Genomic DNA, 19,823 nt, shown 5'->3' on the forward strand with positions numbered 1-19,823 from the left:
GGATCAGGGGGCCATGAGGAGAGGGGTTAAGGGGTGCTGGAGGGTTGGGTCAGGGGGCCATGGGGTGAGGGGTTAAGGGGCGCTGTAAGGTTGGGTCAGGGGGCCGTGGGGAGAGGAGTGAAGGGGTGCTGTAGGGTTGGGTCATGGCAGCAGCAGGGTTTGGTGCATCAGAAGGTGTATTCCAGTGTGAGGCAGCAGTGTGAGTGTTTGGCTGGTATCAGATCCCTGGGCTTGAGATCTATCAATGCCACTAGCCGTTATTCAAAAAGTATCTTATAACCTCCTCGTCAAACCTACAGTTACCCCTCAAATCATCACCCCCATGCTGTGTATGGTAACATGACAGAGCGTGAGGTACTGAGATGTAGCAAATTGTCTAAAGATTGTTGAACCACCTCTCTCATCTCCATGGTCCTCTATAACATCCTCCTCTCCACCCTCTCCCTCCTTTCTCACCCTCTCTCTCCTTCCTATCCCTCCTCCCCCTTCTCCCAATCCTCCCCTTCTCTCCATCATCACTGTCCTCTCCCTCCTCCAAACCAGCTCACTGTTGAGTATCATTTCTGCTCGTTTATATAAAGCTCTTCATCAGCGATATCTTCCACAGTACACTTTAATGCTGTACCGAACACACTCCCCCTACAACGGGCTGCCTTGAATGGGAAAGAATCACTTGGAGAAACCTTTGTCACAGTGATTGATGGGTTCTGCTTGCTTTGCCCACGCACGTTTGCTTGCTGCTTATGGAGATATTGCAATGTGCTGGTGAGCATTTCCTTTGCTCACTGACATTACAAAGACCTTTGCAAAATAAAAACCCAATAGCAGAGCTGGCAACCCATTGTAGGCTCACGATTTTAGAACGCGCAGCAGAGACCAGGTTCCAGGAGACTTAGTTGTGCATTCGACGGGAATGAATCAGCACAAACATTGTTCAGTCAGGAAACATCCATCTCTGTGGGTTTTTTTGTTTATATGAGGTGGCTGCATTCAGTAGTCAATTTCAAAAGCTTTTTAAAGTTAAACTTGCATAATGTTCAGCTGTTTGAAATTCATCCACACTAATGTTTTGAAATGAATCTGGTAATCGATTTTCTCAATGGACGTCCCTGTCCGCCGTAGTACTGCAGTAGTAGCAGCTTACATGCTTGACTGAACAATAAATACGAGCAATGTTTCCACACTCCAGCAGGGGAGTTACAGATTTTGTGCAGCATTGAAAAGTCCCTTTGGCCAGCCAATCTTGTCCATCTATTCTAATTCCATTTTCTAGCACTTGGGATGTTGCCTTATACGCTATGGCACTTCATCTAAATACTGCTTAAACGTCTTGAGGATAATCCTCTTTATCTCCCTTGCAGGTGCAGCCTCTGGGTAACATTTGTTTCCTCAAAACCCCTTTAAACCTGTTGCTCCTTAGCTTAAAATTGTGACCCTGCTAAGGGAAAGGTTTCTCCCTATCTACCCTGTTCATCACCCTCATAATCCTGTGCACTTCAATCACTGTAATCCTCCCTCAGTTTTCTCAGTTGTAAGGAAAACAACACCAACCTCTATTGTCTCTCTTTATCGCTGAGTTACTCCAGCCCAGGCAGAATCCTGGTGAATCTCCTCCACCCCCTCTCTAGTGCAGTTACATCCTTCCTATAATGTGGCAACCAGAACTGCACACCGTAATCCAGCTGTGGCCTAACTATTGTTATATACAGCTCCATCATAATCGTCTTGTTCTTATAATTCAGTGCCTTGACTAATAAAGGCAAGTATCCCATATGCCGCCTTCACCACCTCATCTACCTGTCTTGCGGTTTTCGTGTATCTATGGACATGTACACCAAGGTTCCTCTGATCCTCTGTACAATTCAATGTGTACTCCCTTGCTTTGCTAGTCCTAACTGGGAATGTATTGGGATATAGTAGTTTCTCTCCATTGAAATTAATGGACATATGTTACAGGCTAAGAGTGTGAATGTGCCAGTGAGGGTAGATCCTGAGAGATTTTCTTCCCCTGCTCAGGAAATGCAGTACACAGGGGGCACAGACTTGGGATAAAGGATTAGTCATTTCAGATGGAGATGAGGAATATTTCTTCGTTCAACATGTGGTGAGGTTTTGGAATTCTCTTCCACAGACGGCTGCGAATGCTTTGTAATTGAATATATTTAGGGCTGAGATTGACAGATTGTTTGTTGGTCAGGAAATGGGAAGTAGGGGGGAAAGTCACATTGGACTCAAAGATCAACTGTGAGCTAATGATTTGGAGATGCCGGTGTTGGACTGGGGTGTACAAAGTTAAAAATCACACAACACCAGGTTATAGTCCAACAGGTTTAATTGGAAGCACTAGCTTTCGAAGCATTGACAACCACCTGATGAAGGATCTGTGCTCCGAAAGCTAGTGCTTCCAATTAAACTTGTTGGACTATAACCTGGTGTTGTGTGATTTTTTAACTGTGATGCTAAAGACTGACTGAGCAGGATCGATGGCCTAAGTGCTCTACTCCTGCTCCTAACTCCTGAATTCTCCCAAACAACAAATTTCCAAAGTGCATTCCCGGCTTCCCTATCCTGAACAGTGAGAATGTGGGGCTCGATACCATGTGAAGCAAAATGATGAATTGAGGTCAGCCAGGTGGACCTGATAGAATATGAGTTCCCTTATTGGGGCTGTCAACCTGGTTGAGTCAGGGAGCCCTGGCTGACAGATATAACGAGGAAGGTTGGAGGTTCTATTCACTCTGGGAGCTGGCTCTGATTGGGCTGGATCAGTGTCAGGGAATTTCCACATGTAAATAAAGGCTGACTTGATGATGGGATACCGGTCTCTGTGGAGTTATTTCAAAGGGGAAGCTTGATAAAAGGTGGAGAAAGAGAGGGATAGAGGGATATGCCACTGAGGGGGTAGAAGGATCTTGTGGAGTCTAAACACTAGCATGAGCATGTTGGGCTGAATGTCCAGTTTCTGCGTGTAAATTCTGGGTATAACTAGCATTTGGGATTGTGAACAGTTGAGCGTGAATGCAGTTCAAGCCTGCTCCCATGATTCACCATTCACTCAGATCATGGCTGATCCATATTTTAATTCCATCTACCCATTTGGTTTTGCAAAACTTCACCCAACAGAAACAGGCCTATGCCTGAAACACTGATTCTCCTGCTCCTCGGATGCTGCCTGACCTGCTGTGCTTTTCCAGCACCGCGCTTTTCGCCAGAAATCTTTCTGTGCCAGTTTTGAAATCTTTAATTGAATACTGAGTCTCAAAGCATTTTGGTGGATTTTGGACAATTGTTCCGACAGTTCTTTGCTATTTTTGAGTCCTAGTTTTAGTTTTGAGTATTGTAAATTAGTTTGTGTGTTGCTTTGCCCTGGACTCTGGGACATGGTGGTAATGTCACTGATCTCGCAATCCAGAACTGAAGGCTCAGAGGATGTTGGTTTGTAATCCCATTGTGGAAGATGGTGATAATACAAGATCTGGAATTAAACATTAGTCTAATGCTGATTGTTGTCAATGGTTGTATAACCCCAAATAAACCAAAGAAGTGCAGATGCTGGAGATCTGAAACAAAAGCAGAAATTGCTCATGAAACTCAGCAGGTCTGGCAGCATCTGTGGGAAGAAAGCAGAGTAAACGTTTCAAATGCAGTGACTTCTCAAAGGAAAAACCCATCTGGTCTGCTAATGTCCTTTTAGCGAAGAAAATCTACCATCCTTACCAGGACTGGCCTGCACTATGTGACTCCAGACCTACAACAATGTAGTTGATTCTTAACTGCCCTGTCAGTGATAAATGCTGACCCAGGCAGTGACACCTACATCCCTTGAAAAATCCTTAAAGAATTGTTTCTCTGATACAATGTCCTTTGTATCCTGTAGCAAATATCATTATTGTCTACCTTTGTTTTAAGATGTTGTACCCCCTTTCCACATTTTGCAGACTTCAAAATGACTGAGAAAATGAAATATGGATATTTTGAGATAATATCACAGAGCGTTGCTAGCATAACCCTGATTGGTTTCAGGGGGTGCCTGGATCAGCCGATATCAACCAGCGATATTCACATGGAAGTGTGCAGAAGGCTTTCTTTCCCTTTCAGTCATTTAAGACACTTTGTAAGGTTCCTTTTTGCACCAGCTGTGATTGAGATACTGTGTGCAGTTCTTTGGTTTATTTGGGATTATACAACCACTGACAGCAGCCAGCATTAGACTAATGTTTAATTCCAGTTTTTTGTTGAATTGTATTATTACTGTTTTCCACAGTGGGATTACAAACCCACATCCTCTGAGCACTCAGTTCAGGATTGTGGGATCAGTGACATGACCACCACGCCATCATCTCAATTGCCGGGCAACATTCCAAACCACATCCAAACAGGAACCTCAGCGGCTCAATCGTTCAAAAGTGTTTTATCAAAAGATAATGCAACAAGTCACAATGCTCTTCTGCATTTGTCAGTTGAGCAAATTGTTTCTTTTATTCATTCATGGGATGTCCATATCACTGGTTGGGCCAGTGTTTATTGCCCCTCCATAGTTGCCCTTGAGAAGGTACTGGTGGGCTGCCTTTTTGAACTGTGGCAGTCCATGTGCTGTCACAGTTCCACAATGCCCATACAGAGGGGGTTCCAGATTTTGACCAAGTGATCTTGAAGGAATGGCGATATACTTCCAAGTCAGGATGGTGAGTGGCTTGGAGGGGAACGTGCAGGTGATGGTGTTCCCATGTGTGCGCTGCCTTGTCCTTCTAGATGGTAGTGGTCACAGGTTTGAAAAGTGCTGCTTAAAGAACACTGGTAGATTTCTGCAGTGCACCTTGTGCAAACGCTGTGACTGAGTGACTAAGTTGTGGAAGGAGTGAATGCTTGTGCCAGTCAAGTGGGTTGCTTTGTCCTGGATGGTGTTGAACGATGTTGGAGCTGCACCCTTCCAGGCAAGTGGGGAGTATTCCATTACACTCCTAAGTTGTGCATTGTAGATCCCAGAAAAACTGCTTAAACGCTGTTCATATAACAAGATCACATGAGCATTCATGAGGGGGTAATCAGGTGAAAAAAGGTTGATGGTGAGCTGAGGACGATGTGCTGAAAGGTCAAAACATTTTGCCCAAGAACCAAAGAGTATTGAACAGAACCTTAAAAAAAGCGAGAGGGGCACAGCAGTTGCAGGACTTAAATGGCTTTGCCATCAACAATAAGAATGGAAATTTAGAGACCTCTTCACCCATCACTTTCTTCATTGGCTCCCAATATCACTAGTTTAAAACTCTCATCTTTGTTTTCAAGTCCCTCCATCTCTGTAGACTCCCCCAACCTAAACCCCTCCAAGATTTCCTCATTTTTCCAATTCTGGCTTCTTGCTTATCTCTATCTGGACCAGAAGCTCTGGAGTTCATTCCCTAAACCTCTAAACATCTCCATTTCTCTCTTCCCTCTGATACCCAGTCTCACTCTTTATTCAGAACATGTACATTTTATTCAGCCTTTGGCATTCCTCCTTCCCTCAGGCTGAAATCAGTTTTAATGTTGCAGCTTCATGAAGAGGAGTTAAATCAGTGTAGGCCAAGTATCAGATCATGGGGCTGTCTGGTTTCTATTTTACTGTTGTGCACTGCCTTTACAAAGTGAGGGGGTCAGCAATTGTCCAGCGCACCAGACTTTGTGGTGTGTGTTTCCATGTGGTAACCTCAGACTTGGCTTCTGAGACCCTCATCTATAACTTTGTTACCTCTGGACTCAATTACTCAAAGGTGTTCCTGGCTGGTCGCCTATTTTTAAAACAAAAATCTTTCATGGGATATGGGCATCAGGACGAAGCCAATATTTCTTGCCCGTCCCTCAACGTTGGAGTTGAGGATGTTACTAATAAAATTGATAAAGAGGAGTCAAAAGGGATAGTGTACTTGGAATTTTTTACAAGGCTTTTGAGAAGGTTAGCAAAATTAAAATATATGGGATAAACAATAATTTACTGGCATGGATTAAGGATTAGCTAAGAAGGAAAAAAGCAGGGATTAGGAATAAATGGATTATTCTCACATTGACAGACTCTGACTACTAGGTAAAAACAATGACTGCAGATGCTGGAAACCAGAGTCTAGATTAGAATGGTGCTGGAAAAGCACAGCAATTCAGGCAGTATCCGAGGAGCAGGAAAATCGACGTTTTGGGCAAAGCAAGTGTATTCCTGATGAAGGGCTTTTGCCCGAAATGTCAATTTTCCTGCTCCTCGGATGCTGCCTGAACTGCTGTGCTTTTCCAGCACCACTCTAATCTAGAATCTGACTACTGGGGTACTACAAGGATCAGTACTTGGGCACCAGCTGTTCATGATGTACATCAATAATTTGGAGGTGGGGTCTAAATGTATTATTTTCAAAAATGCAGATGATACAAAGGGGAAAGTGTGACTTGAGTTTTCAGAAGGATTTGGAAGGCTTAGCGAATAAACAAGAGATAGCAGATGGAATATAATGTGGAATCATGTCAGGTTATTCACTTTGGTGCGAAGAACATATGTGCAGAGAATTTCTTAAATGGTAAGTGGTTGCAAATGTATAAAGAGATGTGAGTGGCTTAGTCTCTGAAGGCTAACAAACAGGTGCAGCAGGCGATAGGAAGGCTAAAGGATGTTAGTTTGTATCATAAGAAGGTTTGAATGCAGCAGTAGTGAAATCTTCATTCACTTGAGTAGGAGTTTGTTTCGATCCCATCTGGAGAACGCTGTGTCGTGTTAGTCTCCTTACCTGCCTCAAGATATTGTTATGGAAGGATGCAACAAAGGTTCACTAGACTTGTCTCCAGGATGGTGGGACTGTTCCATGAAGAGAGATTTGGCTGATATTGTCTGGAGTTTTGAAGAATGAGAGGAGATCTCATTGGATCCTACAAAGTCCTTGAAGTGACAGAAAGGAAAAATGCAGATGAGATATTTTGCTTGTCGGAGAGTCTAGAGCCAAGGGGGTGGAATTTAAAAATTACAGGGATGCCACTTAGGCCCAATGATAAGGAAAATTTATTTCACTCAATGCATTGTGAATGTTTGGAATTCTCTCCCTCAGAGGGCTGTGAAGGCTCAATCTTTGAAAATATTTACAGTCAAGGTTATAGATGTCTGATTACCAATGGTATAAGATTTTATGGGAATGCTTTTAGTACAAAAGTATGTGTTCAAACAGCCATGATCGTATTAAATGGTGGCACATACTCAATAGGCTGAATGGCCTACACTGTTCCAAATCCCTTTGATCCTAATTGCCACTTGTACTGAGCGACTGCTGGACAACCTTAGACAATTGTCAAAAACAAACAGGTTGCTGACTCTAGAGTCTGTGTGTCAACCAGAAGAATAGCAAGGATGGCAAGGGTAAGGATGGCAGATTTCCTTTCCTAAAGGACATCAGTAAACGAGGTTGCTTGATGGATTTCCTTACCCTGTAACTTTGAGCTTCTCCAAAACTCTGCTAACCAAACCTTAACTTAGACCCTCTTCACCCATCACATTCTATGCTCTATATTGGTTCCCAGTAACACTATTTTCGAATTCTCATCCTTGGTTTCAATATCTCTGTAAACTCCCCCAAACTAAATCCTTCCAAGATTTCTTCACTCTTGTTACTCTGGTTTCTTGCTCATCTGCCATGTAGACCAGAAGCTCTGGAATTCATTCCCGAAACCTCTCCATGTTTCCATTTCTCTCTTCCCTCTGAAAGATGCTCTTTAAAATCCACCTGCCTGAATATCACCTACTGAGGCTTAGTGCCAGACTTTGTTCATTAGTCACTCCTGCAGAGCATCCTCAAACACCTTACAATTACAGAACAGTTTGGGAGAGGAAGGAGGTCATTGAGCCCATCATGTCTGCTCAGGCTGTCTGAACGAGCATTATGGCTCATTGCTATTTTCCAACCTTTTCCCTGTTAACCTGAATATTATTTCTTTTTAAATAATCATTTCATGCCCTCTTGAATGCCTCAACTAAACCTGCCTCCACCATTCACAGCGTGTTCCTGGCACAAACCACTCGCTGTGTGAAAACATTTTCTCTCTTATCATATTTGCATTTCTTGCAAACTTATCATCTATCTGTGCCCTCCAGTTCTCAGTCCTTTTGTGAAAGGGAATGGTTTCTCTCAATTATTCTGCTCAACTCCCGCATGATTTTGAAAATGTTTGTGAAAGTAATATATATTTACAAATTTTTATTGTATATAAATAAAGCAATTCATCTACTTGCTGGTCAAGATCTAAAGGGTGTCCAAAAAGACACTTTAGCACAGGCATGATGTTGTGTGGCACTGATGAGACCCTAATGGTTTTGTCTGAAACTATTAAATGGGAAAGGTGGCGCTAAAGCACTCATTTCTTTATTCATTCACAGGCAGCATTTATTGCCCATCCCTAATTGCCCAGAGTCAGTTGAGAGTCAAGAGTGTGGTGCTGGGAAGGCACAGCAGGTCAGGCAGCATCTGAGGAGCAGGAGAATGGATGTTCCTGATGAAGGGCTTTTGCCCGAAACAACGATTCTCCTGCTCCTCGGATGCTGCCTGACCCGCTGTGCCTTCCCAGCACTACACTGCCGACTCTAAACTCCAGCACCTGCAGTCCTCACTTGCGCCAGAGTCAGTTAAGAGTCAACCACATTGCTGTTGGCTTGGAGTCATATGTAGGCCAGACCAGGTAAGAATGGCTGTTTCCTTCCCTAAACGGCATTAGTGAACCCAAATGGGTTATTTTTTCCATCACTCAATTCATGGTCATCATTAGACTCTTAATCCCAGGTGCTTATTGACTTCATATTCCACCAGGATTCAAACCTGGGCCCCAGAACATTATCTGAGTCTCTGGTTTAATAGTCCAGTGATAATGCCACTAGGCCATTGCCTCCATCTGGGTAAAAACAATGACTGCAGATGCTGGAAACCAGATTCTGGATCAGTGGTGCTGGAAGAGCACAGCAATTCAGGCAGCCTCCGAAGACAGGCAAAATCGACGTTTCGGGCAAAAGCCCTTCATCAGGAATAAAGGCAGAGAGCCTGAAGCGTGGAGAGATAAGCTAGAGGAGGGTGGGGGTGGGGAGAGAGTGGCATAGAGTCTTCAGGGCTGAGGAAATGACCTGGGAGTTGCAGTGAGAGAGAGACTCCCTGAGATTCTTGTAGAGAGAGGAGGAAAACTTCTTCAAGGCAGGCATCCTTGCAAGAGGATTCGCAGTAGGGTTAAAATCAACGAGGTAAAAACAATGACTGCAGATGCTGGAAACCAGATTCTGGATCAGTGGTGCTGGAAGAGCACAGCAATTCAGGCAGCATGTCTTCGGATGCTGCCTGAATTGCTGTGCTCTTCCAGCACCACTGATCCATTGCCTCCATCTGTCAACCATTAGCATCCAGTGACATAATTAAAAATGGATGTCTCAGCTTAACACCTCATCCAAAAGATGGCACCTGGGAGTGTCAGCTGGCAAGGTTCTGCAAATGTAACTTGAACAGATTACAGTCCATACAGAGGGGAGAGTACTGCTTACTAAGTCACGCACAAGGGTCAGCACCTTATACACTGACAGCAGAAATCGTCATTCTATAGACACCGCAATGTTCCCTGAGGACAGGAGAGAAATGGAGATAAATTAGTTGGGTTAGATCTCACACTGTAGCTGTCCTAAGTGGTCTATCTGTACAGATTTATAGAGTCCTACAGTATGGAGACAGGCTCTTTGGCCCAAACTAGTCCATGCCAACCAAAATGTCCATCCAGCTGACCCCATTTCCTTGCACTTGGCTCAAATCCTTCTAATCCTTTCCTATCCATTGTCCCAATGCCTTTTAAATGGTGTTAATGTACCCGCCTCAACCACTTCCACTGGCAGTTCATTCTATATGCATACCAGCCTCTTTGTTCCTTTTCAGGTTCCTTTTTATTCTTTCCTGTCTTACCTTAAACTGATGTCCTCCAGTCCTCAGAGAAAGACTGAGTGCATTCACTCTATCCATGCCTCTCATGATCTAACACACTTCTATAAGGTGCCCCCTCAGTCTCCTACGCTCCAAAGAAACTCTCCTAGCTTCCTATAACTCAAACCTTTTGAAGTCCTGGCAAAATCCTTGTAAATTTCTTCTGCACTGTTCCCGGTTTAATAATGTCCTTCTTATAGCAAGGTGACCAAAAAAACAATCACATGCTAACAATTTAAAGAATTCCCTTCTCAAAGCCTAGGTGACTCTTTTCATCGGTTTCGTGAACTTTGGGTCCAATGATTTCAATTCAATTTGTACAGATGTCCTGAAACAGATGTTTGTTAGCCTATCTAGGTCAATGAAAGAATACTGCCTCCTTACACAACTGTAATTCCCAATCATGTATAATTAGCATGTGTGTTTAAATTGCTAATTGTGGCTCCATGTATCCTTGTAACTAGTTTAAATGCTGTAAGATTGCTTTGTGAACGTGCTTGAATCCTCTGTTCTGTGACTCTGCATTGCTGATTTGTTGTTTTGTAATTCTGTGCCCTTACACTGTTCGGTAAAGGTGTTGTATTTTGTACAGTGTGATTCAGCCTGTGGGGCTCACTGCATGTTCATAAATAAAAGAAAATTGGTCCATGTATCCGTCTCTAAGTTCAATATACAGTGCTCTTGAGTGCTGTGAATGGGTATGTTTTTCTAAGGCTTCATTTCCTCTGATTCACTAGAATAACTGGAACATGTCAACACTGTAACTGCCATTTTCCTCTGTCAGTGCAGCACTCCCACAGTACTGACCTTCTGTCAGTGCGGCACTCCCACAGTACTGACCTTCTGTTAGTGCGGCACTCCCACAGTACTGACTCTCTGACAGTGCTGCACTCCCACTGTACTGACCCTCTGACAGTGCTGCACTCCCTCAGTACTGACCCTCTGACAGTGCTGCACTCCCTCAGTACTGACCCTCTGTTAGTGCGGCACTCCCACAGTACTGACCCTCTGTCAGTGCGGCACTCCCACAGTACTGACCCTCTGACAGTGCGGCACTCCCTCAGTACTGACCTTCTGTTAGTGCGGCACTCCCACAGTACTGACCCTCTGTCAGTGGGGCACTCCCACAGTACTGACCTTCTGTTAGTGCGGCACTCCCACAGTACTGACTCTCTGACAGTGCTGCACTCCCTCAGTACTGACCCTCTGACAGTGCGGCACTCCCTCAGTACTGACCCTGTGTTAGTGCAGCACTCCCTCAGTACTGACCCTCTGACAGTGCTGCACTCCCTCAGTACTGACCCTCTGACAGTGCAGCACTCCCTCAGTACTGACCCTCTGACTGTGCAGCACTCCCTCAGTACTTATCGTCCAATAGTGCAGCACTCCCTCAGTACTGACCCTCCGACAGTGTAGCACTCTCTCAGTACTGACCCTCTGACAGTGCGGCACTCCCTCAGTAATGAGCTCTGACAGTGCAGCACTCAGTACTGACTCTCTGACGGTGCTGGACTCGCTCAGTACTGACCCTTCGATGACACACACTTCAGCCTCTGTGGATCAGTAATGAAGTCAGTGAGTTTTGAATGTGGTGGATGGGGTGCCAATCAAGCAGGTTACTTTGACCTTAAGTATATCGAGCTTCTTGAGTATTGCTGGAGCTGTATTAATTCAGCAAGCTGAGGGTTTCCAACCATATTCCTAACCTGTGCCTTGTAGATGGTAAGTGGGTTTTGTGTAGATAGCAGGTAAATTACTTCTGACAGAAATCCTAGCCCCTGACCTGCCCTTGTAGCCACAGTATGTATCTGGATATGAACTATAACAGAGTGTTTGAAGACCCTGATGGATACTGATGTAAGTGGTATTTCTTTCATATGGTACTGATTAGCAAAAATAAGTTACATTAAAAATAAATGTTATAAAATATCTTTTGGAAACTTGCAATAAGTGCTGACTCCAGGACAACATTGAATTCCCTTTTTTATGTTTGTGTCTGAATGTTAAACATTAATATTCAGCCATCAAATATTAATGTGTAACACTTGCACAGTCATGAAATATTAATATGTGGGACTTGCAGAGTCAGTGAATATTGATGCATTAGGCCCATATCTATTGATGGCTCCCATGGTGACAGGGATATTTTCAAATTCCTGTCACTTCCCCTTTAATTGTGAGTTTGATCTCTATTAGATACAGGAACGCAAACCAAGCCCAGTGGGTGGTACTCCTAGTTCTGAGACAGAAGGTCCTTTATGTCCCAATCCAAACACTTGAGGACATAATGCTCCCAGTTCATTTCTCTGTGTGGGAGTATTGTCCAAGTGGCCAACACATTGGTTCAATGGTTAGCACTGCTGCCCCAATTGCCAGGGACCCGGGTACAATTCCACCCTCGGGCGACTTGTCTGTGTGGTGTTTGCATGTTCTCCCCATGAGTGCATGGGATTCCTCCGGGTGCTCCACTTTCTTCCCACAGTCCAAAGGTGTGCAGGTGGATTGGCCACGCTGAATTGCCAGTAGTGCCCAAGGATGTGCAAGCTAGGTGGCTTAGCCATGGGAAATGCAGGGCTACAGGGATAGTGAAGTGGGCTAGGCCTGGGTGGGATGCTCTTCAGAGGGTCGGTGTGGAGCCGACAGCCAAACGGGCCTGTTTCCACGCTGTGGAGGTTCTATGATTTTCAGTTCTGTTTCTCGGGTGAGTGATCAGTCTGCCCTCTCGGGTGGACAGAAACTATTTCCTGACGCTGTCTCAGAGAAAAGCAGGTGCACTTTCCCTAAAGCTGTGAAGGTTATATTTGTCTCTTTAGTACATTGGCTCTAACCACATGATCAGATCATTCTCACAACCGGCCAGTGTGATTCCAACAACAGTGGCTGCACTTCAGAAGTACACCATTGGCTCTACACTGCCTTTTGACATCCTGAAAGGTGCTATGTAAATGCAAGTTATACCTTTTATCTGTACAGCCCTTTCAATAGACTGAAATATAGCATGGTGTTTCTAAGAAACATAATTGGACAAGTCTAATGCGGTTCTGGACGGGAGAATGGGAGATGAACTCTGTGCACAATAACTAATTGACGCCAGTCTTTGTGTGACTGAACCCTGTAGGTTACAGGAGGAAAGGAAGTGGGAGGTGAGGAAATGAATCAGTTGGAATGGAAGATCTGTGATTTGTCAAGATGTAGGGAGGAGAACAATTACGCAGGATTGGATATTCAGAGTCTAGGAGGAAGGAGGGAGCAGCATGAGTCGAATCAATACAAAAGAGAAAATGATGCCGGCGAGAGACATTTTTTGCATAATTCACTATTTGAGGCAGAACTGCACAAATCTAAGTGACAAGAACTCGGTGTGCTGGCATACTTAAGAACCATTAATCCTCACATGACCAAAGGGATTCCAGTTAACCACTTCCCCATTGAGCTCGGCAAACATTATCAGTGGTAAGAGTAGATTGTGTCATCTTTATTATCCTGAGATAAAATGGCCAAATTACTCCCCACGTACTCACCCACCAAACCTCTCCCCGGGTGGGACAGGAAGATGAGAAATGGAACATTAGGTCACTCCGATTTATTTTCAAACTGTAAGGAGCAGAGTTTGGCCAATCAGCCCATTGAGTCTGCGCCACCATTCGATCATGGCTGATATGTTTCACAATCCCATTCTCCTGCCTTCTCCCCATTACCCTTGATCCCCTTCCTAATCAAGAACCTATCTACCTCTGTCTCAAAGACCCTCAATGACTTGGCCTCCACAGCCATCAGTGGCAATGAGATCCACAGATTAACCACCCTCTGGCTGAAGAAATTCTACCTCATCTCAGTTCTAAAGGGTAATCCCTTCCCTCGAAAGCTGAGCCCCAAGTTCCTGATCTCTCCTATTTGTAAAATACCTTTTCCATATCCACACTCTTCAGGGCTCTCAGTATTCTGGAAGCTTCAACCAGATTCCCCCTCAGCCTTCTACACTGTATCGGGTACAGACCCAGAGTGCTCACCTGCACCTCATAAGCCCTTCATGCCCAGGATCATTCTCGTGAATGTCCTCTGGACCCTCTCTAACACCAGCCCATACTTTCTGCACAGCGCGGACTCCCGGTTTCAAGTTGAAACCCAAGACAGATTCACCCATTCCATCAGCTATTATTGTTCTCCTCTCGCTTTCTCTGCTTTCAATTTTATTTCTTTATTTTTCTAATTTAACCTAAGAGGGCACTGGCAATGGCAACTTTATACACTTTTCACTGTACTCCTGTATCCCCGTGCTTTAGGACAAAAGACAATAAAATCTCATTCTAATTCTAAGTACATGCCCAAAACTGCTCAGAGTATTCCAAATGCAGTCTGACCAGCGCCTCATACAGCCTCAGTAATGCATCTCTGTTCTTGTGTTCTCGGCCTCTTGAAATGAATGTTAACATTGCATTTGCCATCCAACTGCCAATTGAACCTGCATGTTAACCTTAAGAGAATCCTAAACTAGGACTCCCAAGTCCCTTTGAGCTTCAGATTTCCGAAGCCTACCCCCATTTAGAAAACAGTCTACCTCTCTATTCTTCCAAAGTGCATAACCTCACACTTGGCCACATTATATTGCATCTGCTACTCCTTTGTCCACTCTCCTAGCCTGTCTGCATCCCCCTTGATTCTTCAACACTACCTGTCCCCGTACCTATCTTAGCAACAATGTCCTCAGATCTTTCATTCAGATTGTCAGTAAATAACGTGAATAGTTGTGCTTCTCTGTGGAACTCCACTAGTCACCAGCGGCCATCCTTAAAAAGAGTTTGGGATGGAGCAGTGCCCTCTCCTAAGTGTCCACTCTCTGCAATCTCTACAGCTATTTCCTTCAGAACCCTGGGAGTGGGGTGGGGGATGGGTAGTCCATCCTGTCTGGGTGATCGATCTGCCTTCAGACCTTTCAGCTCCCTCCGCACATTCTCCTTAGTGTTGGCCACTGCACTCACCTCTGCCCTGATTCGCTTGAAGTTCTGGTACGCTGCTACTGTCTTATACTGTGAAGCCTGATGAAAAGTACAAATTCAATTCCTCTGCCATTTCTTTGTTGCCCATTATAGCTTTATTCTCCAGTGGTCCAACATCAATTCTTGTCTCTCTTTTACATGTTAGATATCTTAAAAAAATTCATGCAATCTTTTGTATTACTCGCTGGCTTACTCTCATCTTTCATCTTCTCCCCCACACATCCTTATTGCTTTTTTAGTTATCCTGTGCTGGTTTTTAAAAGGCTTCCTAATCCTCTGGCTTCCCACTAATCTTCAGCTCATTTTATGCTTTTCCTTTTTCCTTTATGCTGTCCCTGACTTCCTTAGTCAGCTATGGTTACCTCATTCTCCTCTAAGTATGTTCCTTCTTCCTTGGGATGAATTTCTGCTGCACTTCCTGAAATACTCCCAAAATTCCTGCCATTGCTGCTCCACCGTGTTCCCTGCTGGTGTCCCCTTCCAATCAACTCTGACCAACCCCTCCCTCATGTCTTTGTAGTTACCTTTCATCAATTGTAATATCATTACATCTGATTCCAGCTTCTGCCTCTCAAACTGCAAGGTCAATTCTATCATCTTATGGTCACTGCCCCTTAGGGGTTCCTTTACCTTAAGCTCCCTAATCAAGTCTGTTTCATTACACGTCACCAAATCCAGAATTTTCTGTTTCCTAATGGCCGAAAAGGCCATCTCATAGACATTCCACAAATTCCTTTTCTTCAGATCCGCCACCAACCTGATTTTCCCAGTCCATCTGCAGATTGAAATTCCCTCTGACTATTGTAATGGAGCTTTTCTTACATGCTTTTTTTAAACTCCTGATTTAATTTTCTTCCTCACATCCTGACTACTGCTAGGAGGCCTGTACATAATTCCCATCAGGGTATTATTTCCTTTGTGGTTTCTCGTGGATGCGAGCAAAGGAGCTATGGTTAGTAAGTTTTCAGATGACACCAAAATTGGAGGTGTAGTGGACAGCGAAGAGGGTTACCTCAGATTACAACAGGTTCTTGACCAGATGGGCCAATGGGCTAAGAAGTGGCAGATGGAGTTTAATTCAGATAAATGTGAGGTGCTGCATTTTGGGAAAGCAAATCTTAGCAGGACTTTTACACTTAATGGTAAGGTCCTAGGGAGAGTTGCTGAACAAAGAGACCTTGGAGTGCAGGTTAATAGCTCCCTGAAAGTGGAGTCACAGGTAGATAGGATAGTGAAGATGGTGTTTGGTATGCTTTACTTTATCGGTCAGAGTATTGATTACAGGAGTTGGGAGGTCATGTTGCAGCTGTACAGGACATTGGTTAGGCCACTGTTGGAATATTTCGTGCAATTCTGGTCTCCTTCCTATCGCAAAGATGTTGTGAAACTTAAAAGGGTTCAGAAAATATTTACAAGGATGTTGCCAGGGTTGGAGGTTTGAGCTATAAGGAGAGGCTGAACAGGCTGGGGCTGTTTTCCCTGGAGCATCGGAGGCTGAGGGGTGACCTTATAGAGGTTTACAAAATTATGAGGGGCATGGATAGGATAAATAGACAAAGCCTTTTCCCTGGGGTCGGGGAGTCCAGAACTAGAGGGCCTAGGTTTAGGGTGAGAGGGGAAAGATATAAAAGAGACCTGAGGGGCAACCTTTTCAGGCAGAGGGTGGTACGTGTATGGAATGAGTTGCCAGAGGATGTGGTGGAGGCTGGTATAACTGCAACATTTAAGAGGCATTTCGATGGGTATATGACTAGGAAGGGCTTGAAGGGATATGGGCCAGGTGCTGGCAGGTGGGACTAGATTGGGTTGGGATATCTGGTCGGCATGGACGGGTTGGACTGAAGGGTCTGTTTCCATGCTGTACATCTCTATGACCCTATGACTAATTCTACCCATACAGATTCTACACCTTGCAACCCTACATCACTTTCTGCTATCAATTAAATTTCATTTCTACTAAAAAGGCAAACACACGCCACTGCCCATCTGCCTGTCCTTTCGATAAGATGTGTATCCTTGGATATTTAGTTCCTGACCTCCTTGCAGCCATGTCTTTGTGATACTCATGACATTGTCAATTTCAATCTGCGTTACAAACTCATTTACCTTGTTTCATCTGCTGCACACATTTAAGTACAACACCTCATTCCTCCATTGACTGTCCCCCTTCTCATAGTTGTCCCATTATCTGTTGTGTCGGAAGTTAGATTCCTGACTGTTTCCATACTCTCTGTCCAATTTCTTGTTCTGAGTCCCCCTCTCTTAACTAGTTTAAGTCCTTCTGACTACCCTACTTAGCCTCTTCACGAGGGTTTTGGTCTCAGTTCAGTTCAGGCGGATCCCATCCTGATGGTACAGTTCTCTCCTGTCCAATTACTCACGCCAGTGCCCAATGAGTTGGAACCCCTATACCCTATACCAGTCCTTTAGTGTTTAGTTCCTGCTTAGGAGAGTTTGAACACGCTCACTGCTCCATCCCAAACTGCCTCACCGTGACACTGACTGTGAAGGCACTGATCCCAGAATGCCTCACTGCAACACCAATTGCGAAGACACCCTTCCCAGAATGCCTCACCTTGAAACCAACTGTGAGGACACGTATCCCAGAATGCCTCACCGTGACACTGACTGCGAGGACACCCTTCCCAGAATACCTCAGCATGACATCGACTGTAAGGTTAATCCCCCCAGACTGGTCCAAGGCAATTCTGATGGTAGAAACTAAAACCTGAAGGATATTTTTCTGTATTATTCCATTCTTACTATCAGTGTGTGCCCTTGTCCTTAAGCATTTTGGTGAGTTGTTTAACAAAACGGTTCAAAAATTCCTCTGGACTCGTAGCATAATCCTGGGTCAGATCTCCCACCTATTCTAAGCACTGACTGAAATTTCATTCTGTTGCATTCAGTTTTAAGCAAGTGCTTCCCAAAATTTTCTTGCACTGTGATCCCGTTTCGAGATTTGAACATTGTCCCAAGCTCTCTGAGAAATGTGAGACTGAGTGCAGGGCTCTGAGAGTAGGAGCATAGCTGTTGTTATGGGCTCAGAGCTCTATTGGCAATTGCATGTTGGAATTGCTAACCCTAAAATGTTGTTGTTTACTGCTTCATCCAAGATAAATTTCAACTTGGCTTTAACACATAGTAAAACATGCCAAGGCACTGCACAGGGACAATTCACAAGTGAAGGCTGACTTGGAGCCACACAGGGAAATATTGGCATGCCAAAAGCTTGGTGAAAGGGGCACATTTTAAGGCATGATGTAAAGGCAGAAGAGGTTTATCGAGCGATAGGTGGGAAATATTACCAATGAGGACCTTAATGTTGAGACAGTTTGAGGTATTTCTGGAATGAGAAAGGCCTTCAAAATCATTAAAGACACAGGAGTTTTTGATAACCGGTGTTCCTTGCTTTGGACGGATGCGTAGGCAGAGCATTTATAGTGAACATTCTCTTTAAATATGTTTCAGCAAGGTCAGCCTGAGAGAAAGCGATCTTTTGTAGCGAGTGCTTAGGATCTGGAATGCGCCGCCTGAGGATGTAGTGTGGGGAACAGGTTCAATTGAAGCTTTCTAGAGGGACTCGGGTTATTATCTGAAAAGGGAGAATGTGCTGGGCCGTGGAGAGATGGGTGAGGAATGGCACTCGACAAATTGCTCCTTCAGAGAGCCAGTATAGAATCAATGGGCTGAATAGCCTCCTGCATTGTAACCATTCTGTGAAGTTGTACTGTGTGCACTTTAGAATGAATGTTTGCTCACCGAAATGAAAGGATGAAGCAATTAACTATTCAGAGCGGAGCTGCCATCAAGTCCTTTGATAGGAAATGTCATGATTTTAACAGAAGCTGATGCATGATGGGGCAGAAAACTCCCCGACTGTGAGATTTCCTTTTGTTTGATTTAAGAGCAAGTCTGAGTTTGACCTTTCTGTTTTCCCTTCCTCTTTCTCTGTTCCAGTTTGCATGTACAGAGAGCCATCGATGCATGAAATCGGGGACAAAGCCGGACGCTCACGGAAGAGTTCAGGAACGCCAACCATGAATGGAGGCAAGGTAGTCAATCAGGAGGAGTCCACATAGCAGGACCAAGGCCTCAGCAAGCTGAATTGAATCCATATGCACAACTTACAAGAATCAAACAAAAAAGAATTTAATTAGAGAGAACAAACAAATCCAGGAGTGAGGATGTTTTTGAAAATGCAATCCCTTAGATGAACTGATGAAGCCATTGCCTGAATGAACAAAGAAACATTAAATCAGGACTTGATTTTCATTCTGTTTCCTCTTATGCAAAACTCTCGACCCTGTGGTAAACTCATCTACAAAACGTTAAATAAAGGAAAAAAAAAGAAACTTAAATTACCCTATACGTTTGAGATTTGAAACAAATATCCCTCAAAATCCAAAGGCCTTTCTTGCTTCTCCACTGTTGAAATCCTTAAAACCGAAGAGAGGATTTTGTTTAGCAATCACCAAGTATCATGTGAGGAGTGAACCCATCACTGTTCATTCAGACAGCAGATACAGGGCTCTGTGTTCTGACGGTGTTAGCCACACCTTCACTGAGCCCCAACCAACTCTTGTCAGGATCCAGAACTCGCCATGTCATCTTAGTGACGTTCCAGTACTAGAAAAGGAAAGGACAACTGGTCAAACATAAAGACAATGTCCAATTCTTATTGGGCATGACGGCGCCATGTCTTTTGGCTGGGTGAACAGTTAGCCTCTGGGAAATAGACTGCATTTCATTCAAGTTTCTCCACCCTCAATCCCAACCCCACCATGGAGTTCCTCACCCATTTCCAAGTCCTTCTTCTGAAAGTAGTCCAGACTCATCCTTTGAGGGTAGAGCATGGTAGGAACCCAGCCTGTGC

General features: G+C 44.3%; 1 protein-coding gene across 4 annotated transcripts in view; it reads left to right on the top strand.

Annotated features, from left to right (window-relative positions):
- fgf12a (fibroblast growth factor 12a) overlaps window positions 1-19,308 on the top strand; it is a 339,524-nt gene extending 320,216 nt beyond the window's left edge. For all 4 annotated transcript variants that reach the window (XM_043702611.1, XM_043702610.1, XM_043702612.1 and 1 more), the window contains one exon: window positions 18,908-19,308. In XM_043702611.1, the coding sequence (XP_043558546.1) occupies window positions 18,908-19,029 (122 nt within the window). In that variant the 3' untranslated portion in view covers window positions 19,030-19,308. The remainder of the gene's footprint in view (window positions 1-18,907) is intronic.
- The last annotated feature ends 515 nt before the right edge of the window (window positions 19,309-19,823 follow it).

The sequence above is a fragment of the Chiloscyllium plagiosum genome, chromosome 13 (genome assembly GCF_004010195.1).
Source record: "Chiloscyllium plagiosum isolate BGI_BamShark_2017 chromosome 13, ASM401019v2, whole genome shotgun sequence".
Lineage (NCBI taxonomy): Eukaryota > Metazoa > Chordata > Chondrichthyes > Orectolobiformes > Hemiscylliidae > Chiloscyllium > Chiloscyllium plagiosum.